This window comes from Hordeum vulgare, chromosome 6H (genome assembly GCF_904849725.1).
Source record: "Hordeum vulgare subsp. vulgare chromosome 6H, MorexV3_pseudomolecules_assembly, whole genome shotgun sequence".
NCBI lineage: Eukaryota > Viridiplantae > Streptophyta > Magnoliopsida > Poales > Poaceae > Hordeum > Hordeum vulgare.
In genome coordinates, this window is record NC_058523.1 from 31,247,656 (window position 1) to 31,259,783 (window position 12,128).

The following is a 12,128-nucleotide window of genomic DNA, read 5'->3' on the forward strand; positions in this document are numbered from 1 at the left end:
GAAAATTGAAAATGTTAGGAATGTTTTTATTGGAAGGGTAAAAACCAATATGAAGGGGGGGGGGGGGGTGTAAGGTGGAGCGAAAAGAATCAGGCGAAAAAAAAATCTTTACTTGTTAAGTTTCTTAAAATTTGTTATTTGTTTCCTGAAAATCTACTATTTGTTACCTAAAACAAATTGTATTAATTAGAAAGATCAGTTGATTTAGATAAGTTAAAAAAGTTAGATATGTGATCTTCCTTGGTTGCCAACTCCCCCTTTAGGTTCTCTCTTGGCCTCTCCTCCTCACCCACCTCCTCCTTCCCATCGCCGGCGGCTGTGGGGATCAAACTGCAATCACCTAGAGTGCGGGAGGTTGAGGCGACGAAGATCAGGGAGGCGATGCCCTTCAGAGGGGTAGATGCGTTGGGTAGATGACGGTCGCGACATCGTAGGAGTGGAGAAAAGATTAGATTGCTTGGAAAGGCACGAACCAATGCGTTAGGAAAGTTAAGATTTGAAATTGATTACGAGGAAACCGAATTTTATTATTTGGTAACGTGTTATCGGTTTCTGTATGTTTGTAACGTGGCTTGTGAGGAAAGTTGAAAAGGTTAGGAATGTTTTTTATTGAAAGGATAAAAACCAATATGAAGGGGGCGGGGGAGGTGGAGCAAAAAGAATCAGACAAAATAAAATCAAACAAAATCTTTACTTGTTGAGTTTTTTAAAATCTGTTATTTAAAATCTTTACCTAAAAATCTACTATTTGTTTCTTAAAACAAACTGTATTAGTTAGAGGATCAGTTGATTCGAATAAGTTAGGAAAGTTAGATATGCGATCTTTGTAAGTTAGGAAAGCATTGAATTGAAAGAAAGAGTAAAAAAAAATTAAACCGATGAACAATAAAACCAGTGGAAGAGTGTGGTGGGAGGTGGAACGAAATAAAACCAGACGAAAATAAACCTATGTATGAGAAAAAAACGTATACCAGCCTATCAAACCTAACATCATGACCGCAGACTTCACCTTTAGGAGTAGTAGATTCTCTTGGCAGCGAGGCGTGCTTTAACTTGTTCACAACTTGAAAACCTCTACCAAAGATTGCTACTTCAGACTTGTTTTTTCCTTCTTCTTTTTTCTTCCAGTGGATAACTCCAGACTTGTGCTGGCTTGTGAATGGGTTTTACACTCTGCAGTTGATACATTACGGTAGAAGCAGATGAAACGATCGTCACGGTTACTTGCCGACAAGTTCTTCTGCGCAGAACAACACAATGGAACTAATCGCACAAACCACCCCACAGAGAAGAAAGCACCACATATCTCCACCGTCCTGTGATAACATCACCAGCCAAGCAAGGAATCAACGCACACAACAAACACCAGTATATCTATCGGCCGGATGCAGACCCGCCTTCAGCAACACACCAACGCACAAAACAAACAGCAGCATCGGCAAGTCCCGTCACAGTTCAATGAAGTTCCTGTTCCAGTTCCCCTGCTGCTCGTGCTTCTGCTACGTCAAGAAGAAGAAGAGCGGCAAAGCGAAGGACTGACGACGCGGCCGAGGGCATGGCTGAAGAAGCTGCCCCGCTCCAAAGTGTCGCCGGGCTTAACAGATGTGTACATGTGCAGTTAGCGTGTATCTATGTGTGGAGTCGTTGCGTACATCGTGGCGCACTCTGTTTCATCATCATAATGTAATGTAAAAAAGTCGGGCCCGAGTGGCTTAGTTGCTCTTGTCTTTCTCTGCGGCTTCTGGTTTGTGGATCCCCATCTCCTGCATCTGCTGTTCGACTGGGACGAAGCCGGTCTCTGCGAGGAACCTGAAACGTACAGAACTCGCAGCTCGCTAAGATTGTTCGTCGCAACAGAGGGTAGATCGCGTGTGGGGAGAGGATAGGAGAGGACAGGGCAGACCTGTTGAGGAGCACGAATAGAACCGCGCCGATGGTTATGAGCAGAAGGACGTGCCCGACGATCACAAAGTCGCTTGAAAAAAAGGCTAGGTAAAGCATCGCGGTGAAGCAGAACGCCAGTAGCAAAAATGTGATCTGGAGCACGATCCACGTGGGAGCCTACACCAACAAGATAAACACCGGTTAGGATACTTTACAGTTATTTGCGCATTCCATAACCACATAAAAAAGGGAACAATATTATGGCTAAATTTGGGGCTGAATACAGGAATATATCATAAAGCACGAGAACAAATTAAATTTAAGAGTGAACATAATAACGCACATTGCAGTATTTCTTACATTAACACCAGAGGACAAGGCTCCCACCAAGATAGCTTCAGCTGATGATACTTGATTTGGCGATTGTCCTGCCATTCTCACCCAAATTTATAGGCACTGACACAAATAACAATACGTTATCACCTATATGCTTCCGCGTGAAACAATAATGGTTCTAGATAACACATAAATGTAGAATGATTTGTAACATCCCAGGTACCAATTCTGCCTTAAGTGCTGCCGCACTACACTAAAATCCAACCAAATTACTATTTATTCAAAAAAAAAAAAAAACATAGTTTCTCTTGTGTGCATCAACAGCCTCAAATTCATACTATATCATCAATTGTAAGCATAAAAGCAGGTATAAGGCTCGATGTTACTGCACATAAAAATATGATAATCACAGCACCATGCCAACAATCTGTAACACTAAGCAAGATATACGATGCTAAGTACTCCCTCCGTCCCAAAATAAGTGTCTCAACTTTGTACTAGCTCTAGTACAAAGTTGTACTAAGCTTGAGACAGTTATTTTGGGACGGAGGGAGTATATGTTAAGTCATGTGAGTTTCCAAAAGATCTGGGAGTGCTACACCTATATCCAAATGCATATTATTTGCTCAGTGCCAAAAAATAGTGAAATAATGCAAGAGTGAAAACATAAATACAGGCCCATTTGAAGCAAGAATGAAAACATAAATACAGACCAATTTTAACATAAAACCATAACAGACAATGCTCAGGGTTATAACATAAGATCCTGCCAATAACTTCGCCGGGAAAACCAATACTTCAAATGAGCATCCCAAAGTATTTACTGTTGGTTTTGTTACCAACCTCTCAAAACTAGATCAACTATGTAAACTCTGACCAACCTAGGTCAAGGACACCGGTAGTGACAAGCTAACTTACTAATCGGTGCGACCGTTGTCTTTTCTCCCAAGAAACATCTCACTGGCCTAATTGCACCTTGTTACTTTCTTACCAACCTAGCTTTGAAACAAATCTCTCAAAATACACAGTGGTATGCAGGATTACTGAACATTAAACACTAGTTCTAAAATCTAAATAAATAGCAGCACTAAATAAACGGCATTATGCAACCAGTACAAAAAGGGGAAATTCATGAACCTTGCCATAACCTTGATGCCACAGTTCAGAAACTACTCTACGATAAGAACAATATTGCCACCAATTGCAGCAAAGCCTCACACAGAACTCCCTAAAACCCCAAATTTGCTTATACAGTTTTCACTTACCATATCCCCTAATTTCTGTATCTTTAATGCCACTCTTAACTAAGAAGATACCGGCACCGGTAACTCTCCAATTTGTATCATTGCTGTTTAATTTACTCCCATCAGCCAACTCCCCTCCCTGCTGGGTCTTATAGGCCGGCTAGCCCATGGGAGCGGCTGGTAACGCCGATGAACGTTACAACTGTTTTGTTGCACAGGAGCAGTGCGGATTGGTGGGGTTGTCCGGTGGATCCGGAACCACCAGGCAACGGCGATGTGTTTGTTTTTAGGGAGTGAGGTGAGATATGAAGGAGGGAGAACAAGTAAACCGCAGTTTGGACCATCGTGGTTCCAGGTTTAAACAGCTGTAGGATAAAGCTAGACAATATAGAAGTTATAGTGCCCATAGTTTGAGTAATTAGTTCTAGCTGTTTCAGGAATCATATGAACATTCTGATAGCTCACACAAGGCATACACCAACCAAACACCATACATGCATCCAATATCTTAAACAGACATTAGCAGGTCCAATATCTGCACACCATCGCATCCATATGGTTTACCACATCCTAATCAAAACGATTGGAACTCAGCAGATCGAACATATGTCAGTACATGACATCCTAGCATACACCGAGATGTGCCCACTGACAGATCCAAAAGAGTAATAATATGAAAAGAAGATGGAAGAGGGAGGGAGGGAGGAGATGGCCTCACCTTGCCGCTTGAGGGGAGGTTGGTGTCGGCAGCACGGGTCGGAGCCGCTGCACGGGAGGATGCGGAGGTCGTCACAGACAGGGTGACGGCCGGGATGGCACGGGTTGGAGCCGCCAGAGGGGAGGATGCAGGGGCCGACGGCGGCAGCACAGAGGCGGGGACGCGAGGTCGGGGACGATCTCGGAGCTCCTCTCGGCGGCGGAGGCAGCAGCTTCGTCGGCGACGGAGGAAGGAGTTAGGCGGCGACCCTGTTTCCGGCGGAAGAGACTCGGTGGGGGGCAATTTTTTTTTGTGTCGGGGTGCGACCTGCCCGTGTGGCAGTCCTTTTTTGCCACGTGGCCGGCGAAATCATTGCGTACTCCTTTTTTTTTTTCTCTGAGGAAGAACAGTCATTCCTCATGTCTAGTTTGTCACGCGGAGATTCAGAAGGTTTCGAGAGAAAAATCTCACGAAGGGTCAGAAACCCCACATAACTTCGGGGGAAATTTGGATCTTTTGCCCCACTTTACTTCCTAATTTGATAATTTGCCCTTCCCTGAGACTGCCGGGTGGGGCCGGGGCCACTGGTCATTGAGATAACACTGTGGCAAATCATCCACCCCCTTGTAAAGTGGGGCAAATCATCCAATCCCCCGAACTTGGGGCGCCCATTTGGTAAGAGGGGTTTGCTTAGCCGAACCCCTCCCGTTTCCCTTCAATCCCTTTCTATCCATACGTTTCAGGACCCTCCTCGAGGGACTGGTGGAAACACAACCTCGAGGATTTAAGAGGATTGGATGGAAGAAAGGAATTCACCAAATTCCCTCAAATCTCCTCCTCCCCAAACCTTCCCAATCCACTTCTACCAAACAAAGCCTCAAGGTGACAATATTCCCCGTGGACGGGTACCCGCACGAATTTACACGTCATGAAATGGGGATGGGGACAAATTCATCCCATGTGTATCGTGTGCGGGTGCGGGCCATGGCGGTGGCATGGGGTTCGCGACCTCCCTTGCTTCGGGTGCCGCGGGTCCCTCGATGGTCGCGACAGCTTCGTCGACCACAAGCGACGCAAGGACGATGAAGTCAACGGCTCCGGTCTCCCCCTCCTTCAATGGGCAAACAACAGGAGTCGACGTGCAAGCGCGACCTGTGGTCCTGCAATACCGAATTTAGGTCCGATGCGTGGAAGACCTTCTGCCGCTGCAACCGATTGTTTGACCCGGCCCTCGAGCTAGAACGCGTGGCGGAGCATGCCTTCCTAGAGGAAAGGGTCACCGCCGTCGACAGAGGTGTCGTTGTAGACGCTCCAGTAGGAGTACCAAAGCCATACCCGTTGCTCTCGGCATCTCATTTACAATGTGTTGCATGAAGGTGGACTGCTGCCCTCCGAGGTCTTCTCTAGCGAAGGCGACGACAAGGGCGACGACAACAGCTCCGATGACAACGACGAGGAGTAGACGGCGGCTTCGACTAGTTATCTAATAAGTTTTAAATCTATGTTTAATTAAGTTATGTAGTTTATGTGTATGAACTTTGGTGATGAATGTGGCGCGAAACTATCTAGCTTTATCTAAGTTTAAAGTTTACGATATGTCGGGATTAGTTCTACGCGCGGTGGAGATTTCTAGTAAAATGGTTTTACACTATCCCGCAAACACGTTTTGTGGGACTCGCGGATGCGATATCTTCTAGAGATGCTCTTACACAGTTTGTCGTGCTTGCATTGTTCTCCTTACGCAGTTTGTCGTGCAATGCATTCCCGCTTCAATCCGTGAACGCGTTTGGACGTCCATTTTCCCATAAACCAGAGACAAATAAAGGGGCCTAAAGGAGTCCGGGACTAAGGGATCCTCGGACCGCTTACCTATTTCCATGGACCGGACTCGTGGGTCGTTCTACCATCATTATTGGACTCAGATAAATAAAGTAATGACGTATTCGAGATGGACTCTTCCAAAGACTTGACGTGTACTACATGATCACATGATGGTCGGCGTGTTTCATCCTTGATGTAACCTACGTTGTATAACCCTTGCACCCCTGCACTACTGGAATCAGAGAATTTGCCATCAGTCAATTCTTTGTCGTCTGCCAGGTGACGGCAAGGAAGGTCTTTGCCGTCAGTTTCCAAAAAACTGACGGTAAAGAACTAACTGATGGCAAAGATATTGTTTGCATCAGTCAATTCTTTGTCGTCTGCTGGCGGACGACAAAGAGGCCAATGGCAGACGTTAAAAAGACTAGGTGGGCCCCACTGGACCGTGGGCCAACTGGATGGTATGGATGACGTTTGCATCATCTTTGCCGTCTGCCTTTAGTCTCTTTGTCGTCTGCTAGTACACGGTAGAGAGGATGGAAACATAACGGTCGTGCCACCTCACCCCACCCCCTCTCTCTTCCCCTGTCCCCACCTCTCTCTCTCCCCCACCACCACACCTCCTTCCTCCCTCTTCCCTCACCCGCAACCCATCACGACGACGCCCCATCGTCGGAGCCAACCCCCTACACACAACGAGCCCCCCCCCCCCCCCGCGACCCTCCTCTTCACCACCGCGGCTTTCCTCCACCACCCCGCGGCCCTCCTCCACCACCACACCTCCTCCCTCTTCCTCCACCCATAACCCACCGTGGCGACACCCCACCATCGGAGCTAGCACCCTCCCCGCGGCGAGCCCCCCTCCTCGCGGCCCTCCCCTCCACCATCGAGGCCCTCCTCCACCACCACCACACCTCCTCCCTCCCTCTTCCCTCACCCACAACCCACTGCGATGGTGCCCCACCGCTGGAGCGAGCCCCCTCTCTGCGGCGAGCCCTCCCTCCACCACCGCGGCCCTCCTCCCCCCACCACCACACCCGACCATCGGTGAGTTCATCTTATTTTTTTCTTTTTTCATTTCATTGCATTTGTTAGTTTAGGTCACTTTTAGTGTTAATTAGGTTACTGTTAGTTTAGTGTTAATTGTGTTACTGTTAGTTTATCTTAATTAGGTTACTGTTCATTTAGTGTTAATTAGGTTACTGTGAGAAGAAGAGGATAAAGAAAAAAAGGAAGAAGAGGAAGAAGAAGAAGAAGAGGAGGAGGAGGAGAAGAAAAGAAGAAGAAGAATAAGAAGAAGAAGAAGAAGAATAAGAAGAACAACAAGAAGAAGAAGAAGAAGAAGAAGAAGAATAAGAAGAAGAAGAAGAAGAAGAAGAAGAAGGAGAGAACAGGAGAATAAGAAGGGGAGAAGAATAGGAAAAAAGAAGAAGAAGAAGAAGAAGAAGATGAAGAAGAAGAAGAGGAGGAGAGGAGAAGAAGAAGAGGAGGAGAAGAAGAGGAAAAACAGAAGAAGATGAGAAAGAAGAAGAAGAAGAAGAAGAAGAGGAGGAGGAGGGGAGAAAAAGAAGAAGAAGAAGAAGAAGAAGAGAAGAAGAAAAGGAAGAAGAAGAAATAGAGGAGAAAAGATGAAAATAGAAGTGGAAAAGTAGTTATATAGAGAGAGAATTTTCTATTGGGATTTAATATTCGCGTTGATCGTGTGGATTTAAATGTGTAGTTGTTTCATCGCTACGAGGGTTTGGTGTTCGACGACCTCCCCGTGCGACTACATCCCCTACACGGTCTATGTTAGGGACCGTCGTATGGGAAACAAAAAAATTCCTACGCGCACGAAATACCTATCCATGGTGATGATCATTGATACGTCTCCAACATATCAATAATTTTTGATGGTTCCATGCTATTATCTTGTTAACTTTGGATGTTTTGTATGCATGAATATGCTATTTTATATCTTTTTTGGGACTAACCTATTAACTCAGTGCCAAGTGCCAGTTTCTATTTTTTCCGTGTTTTTGACCTTTTTCAGAGGAGAATATTAAATGGAGTCCAAACGAAATAAAACCTGCGGAATGATTTTTTCCATAACAGAAGATACATAGGAAACTTGAGAACCAAGGCAGGGGACCTCGGGAGAGGTCACAAGCCCCCCGTGGCTCCTCTGCCCTACCTCTTCCGCCTATAAATTCTCTAAAAATCCAAAACCACCAGAGAGAGCCACGAAAATACTTTTCCTCCGCCGCAAGCTTCTGTCTCCGCAAGATCCCATCTGGGGACCGTTCTGGTGCCTTGCCGGAGGGGTGATTCGGGCACGGAGGGCTTCTTCATCAACACCATTGCCTCTCCGATGATGCGTGAGTAGTTCACCACAGACCTTCGGGTCCATAGCTAGTAGCTAGATGGCTTCTTCTCTCTCTTGGATCTTCAATACAAAGTTCTCCATGATCTTCATGGAGATCTATCCGATGTAACTTTATTTTGCAGTGTGTTTTTCGAGATCCGATGAATTGTGGATTTATGATCAGGTTATCTATGAATATTATTTGAGTCTCCTCTGATCTCTTATATGCATGATTTTGTATCCTTGTAATTCTCTTCGAGTTGTGGGTTTTGTTTGGCCAACTTGATCTATAATTCTTGCAATGGGAGAAGTGCTTGGTTTTGGGATCATACTGTGCGGTGTCGTCACCTAGTGACAGAAGGGGTAGCGAGGCACGCATCGTGTCGTTGCCATCAAGGGTAAAAAGATGGGGTTTATATCATATTGCATGAATTTATCCCTCTACATCATGTCATCTTGCCTAAAACATTACTCTGTTTGTTATGAACTCAATACACTAGATGCATGCTGGATAGCGGTCGATGTGTGGAGTAATAGTAGTAGATGCAGACAGTACCGGTCTACTTGTCTCGGACGTGATGCCTATATGTAAGATCATTGCCTTAGATATCATCATGACTTTGCGCGATTCTATCAATTGCTCGACAGTAATTCGTTCACCCACCGTAATACTTGCTATCATGAGAGAAGCCTCTAGTGAACACTATGGCCCCCTGGTCTACTTCACATCATATTTTCAGATCTACACTTTTACTTTGTTGCACTTTCCACCTTCAGTTCTCACCTTGAAAATAATCGTGAAGGGATTGACAACCCCTTTATAGCGTTGGGTGCAAGTTTGTTTGTTTTTGCGCAGGTACATTGGTGCCTCATCTTGATACTCCTACTGGATCGATACCTTGGTTTTCAAACTGAGGGAAATACTTATCGCTACTGTGCTGCATCACCCTTTCCTCTTCAAGGGAAAAACCAACGCAAGCTCAAGAGGTAGCAAGAAGAATTTCTGGCGCCGTTACCAGGGAGGATCAAGTCAAGAATAATCTCCTGTCAACGTGCCAATTTCTGACGCCGTTGCCGGGGAGTATTCAAAGTGAAGCATATCCAAGTAACTGTCACAAACTCATCTCTTGCATTTACATTTTTTGCCTTTTGCCTCTCGTTTTCCTCTTCCCCACTTCTAATTTTTTTTTACAAAAATAGTTGCCTTTTTCGTTTGCCTTTCCTTTACTTGTGTGCTATGTGCCTTCAATATGCTTGCATCTTCGCTTGCTGAAAATCTATTGATATGGATCCTCACCCACTTGCTAATCTCTTTAAGAGATCCATTTATGTTGAACCAATTGCTAGTGAGTTTTGCGCACTAGATTTTCTTTATGAAGTTTTACTTGAGATGCGTGAATCTGAAATTTTTTGATGAAGAAATTTATGAAGTGATTCACGAGGGCTCCTTGAATGAAAAGCATGATTGCAATGGTTTCACTATGAATTCTATTAATGTCAATCATGCTAAAAATATGCAAAACCCTAAGCTTTGGGATGCTAGTTTTGCTTTGTCCACTACTTGTTGCAATGATCATGATTGGGGTAATGATTTTTCTTATGATCTTGAAAATTTGTTTAAGCCTCATGATGAATATGATATTTGCAATAATATTGAAAGTGGGTTTGGAGAAGTCATGACTTTAGTTGATGATAATCCCACTATTTTTGAAGAGCGTCAACTTTGCATGCATGTGGATCATGAAAAGAATATCCTATGTGATAGCTATATTGTTGAATTTGAATATGATCCCACATGTAATTGTTATGAGAGAGGAAAATATTGTGGTAGAAACTTTCATGTTACTAAATTACCTCTTGTTATGTTGAGATTGACATTGTCTCTTTCTTCTTCCTTGCATATGGTAGTTATTGCTTGTCTTGATAATTTGTTTCCCTATAAAATGCCTATGAATAGGAAGTATGTTAGACTTAGATGTGATTTTCACATGCTTTCTGATGCTCTCGTTGTGCTTCAATTCTTGTCTTTTATGTGAACATCATTGAATTATCAATGCCTAGCTAAAAGGCTTTAAAGAATAGCGCTTGTTGGGAGGCAACCCAATGAATTTATCTTTGCTTTTTGATTTCTGTTTTGTTGTGTCCACACCATCATAATTCTGTTATGATTGTGTTTTTTGTGTTTCTTTTTGTGTTTGTGCCAAGTAGAACCTTTATGACTAGTTTTGATGATGGTTGTTTGATCATGCTGAAAAAGAAAGAAACTTTGTGCTCACGAAATTATTTTTAATTCCTATCTAGAAAGAGATTTTGAGTTGATTATTTTTTCTGCTGGTTGATATGCAAATTTCCCTAATTTTCATAATTTTTTAGAATTGTTGGGATAGCAGAAGTATACGAAGTATACAGATTGCTACAGACTGGTCTTTTTTGACAGATTCTGTTTTTTGTTGTGTTGATTGCTTATTTTGATGAAACTATGGATAGTATCGGGGGGGGGGGGGGGGGTACTAGCCATGGAAAAGTGAGAATACAGTAATCTAACATCAATCTAAATAGAATTCAAGTTTACTATAGTACCTAAAGAGTTGGTAGTTTGTTTTCTTATGCTAATGATATCACGAGTTTCTGTTTAAGTTTTGTGTTGTGAAGTTTTCAAGTTTTGGGTGATGTTCTCATAGACAATGGGATAAAGAGTGGAAAGAGCTTAAGCTTGGGGATGCCCAAGGCATCCCAAGCCAAATTCAAGGACACCAAAAAGCCTAAGCTTGGGGATGCCCCGGGAAGGCATCCCCTCTTTCGTCTTCACTCCATCGGTAACGTTACTTGGAGCTATATTTTTATTCACCACATGATATGTGTTTTGCTTGGAGCATCGTGTATTATAGGAATCTTTTCTTTTTGTCACAATCATCCTTGCTGCACACCTTTTTGAGAGGGACATGCACTCATCGTGAATTTGCTAGAATACTCATTGAGCTTCACTTATATCTTTTGAGTTAGGCAATTTAGCTCGCATGTGCTTCACTTATATCTTTTGAGCTTGATAATTTTTCTCTAGTGCTTCACTTAAATATTTGTAGAGCACGGCGGTGTCATATTTTGTAGAAATAAAAACTCTCGATCTTCACTTATATCTTTTCGAGAGTGCTCTCTCTCAGTAACTTGGTAATTGTCGTGTGCTATGAAAGTAGCCCTAAAGATGATAGGCATCCAAAGAGGGTATAATAAAAACTTCCATATTCAAGTGCATTGATTAGCAAGAGAAGTTTGATTCCTAACAATTAAGTTTTGAGATATGGATTTGGTAATATTAGAGTTATGTTAGAAAGGTGTTGTGAATCCAGAAATACTTGTGTTGAAGTTAGTGATTCACGTAGCATGCACGTATGGTGAACCACATGTTAGGAAGTCGGAGCATAATTGATTTAATGATTGTCATCCTTTGTGTGGCGGTCGGGATCACGCGATGGTTAACACCTACCAACCCTTCCCCTAGGAGTATGCGTTTAGCACTTTGTTTCGATTACTAATAAAACTTTCGCAATAAGTATATGAGTTCTTCATGACTAATGTGAGTCCATGGTATAGATGCACTTTCACCTTCCACCATTTCTAGCCTCTCTAGTGCCGCGCAACTTTTGCCGGTGCACAAACCCACCATATACCTTCGTCAAAACAGCCACCATACCTACCTATTATGGCATTTTCATAGCCATTCCGAGATATATTGCCATGCAACTCCCACCGTTCCGTCTCATGACTTGTGCCGTCACTTTCATACTGCCATTGCATGATCGTA

General features: G+C 43.7%; 1 protein-coding gene across 1 annotated transcript; it reads right to left on the reverse strand.

Moving 5' to 3' along the window:
* Positions 1-1,195: 1,195 nt before the first annotated feature.
* On the reverse strand, positions 1,196-4,489 carry LOC123401545. Its single transcript, XM_045095372.1, has 4 exons — positions 4,183-4,489; positions 2,245-2,340; positions 1,904-2,061; positions 1,196-1,809 (listed from the first exon to the last, which is right to left on the reverse strand). The coding sequence occupies exons 2-4, from the start codon at positions 2,317-2,319 to the stop codon at positions 1,713-1,715; spliced, it is 330 nt and encodes a 109-aa protein (XP_044951307.1). The 5' UTR covers positions 2,320-2,340; positions 4,183-4,489; the 3' UTR covers positions 1,196-1,712.
* Between the last annotated feature and the right edge of the window lie 7,639 nt (positions 4,490-12,128).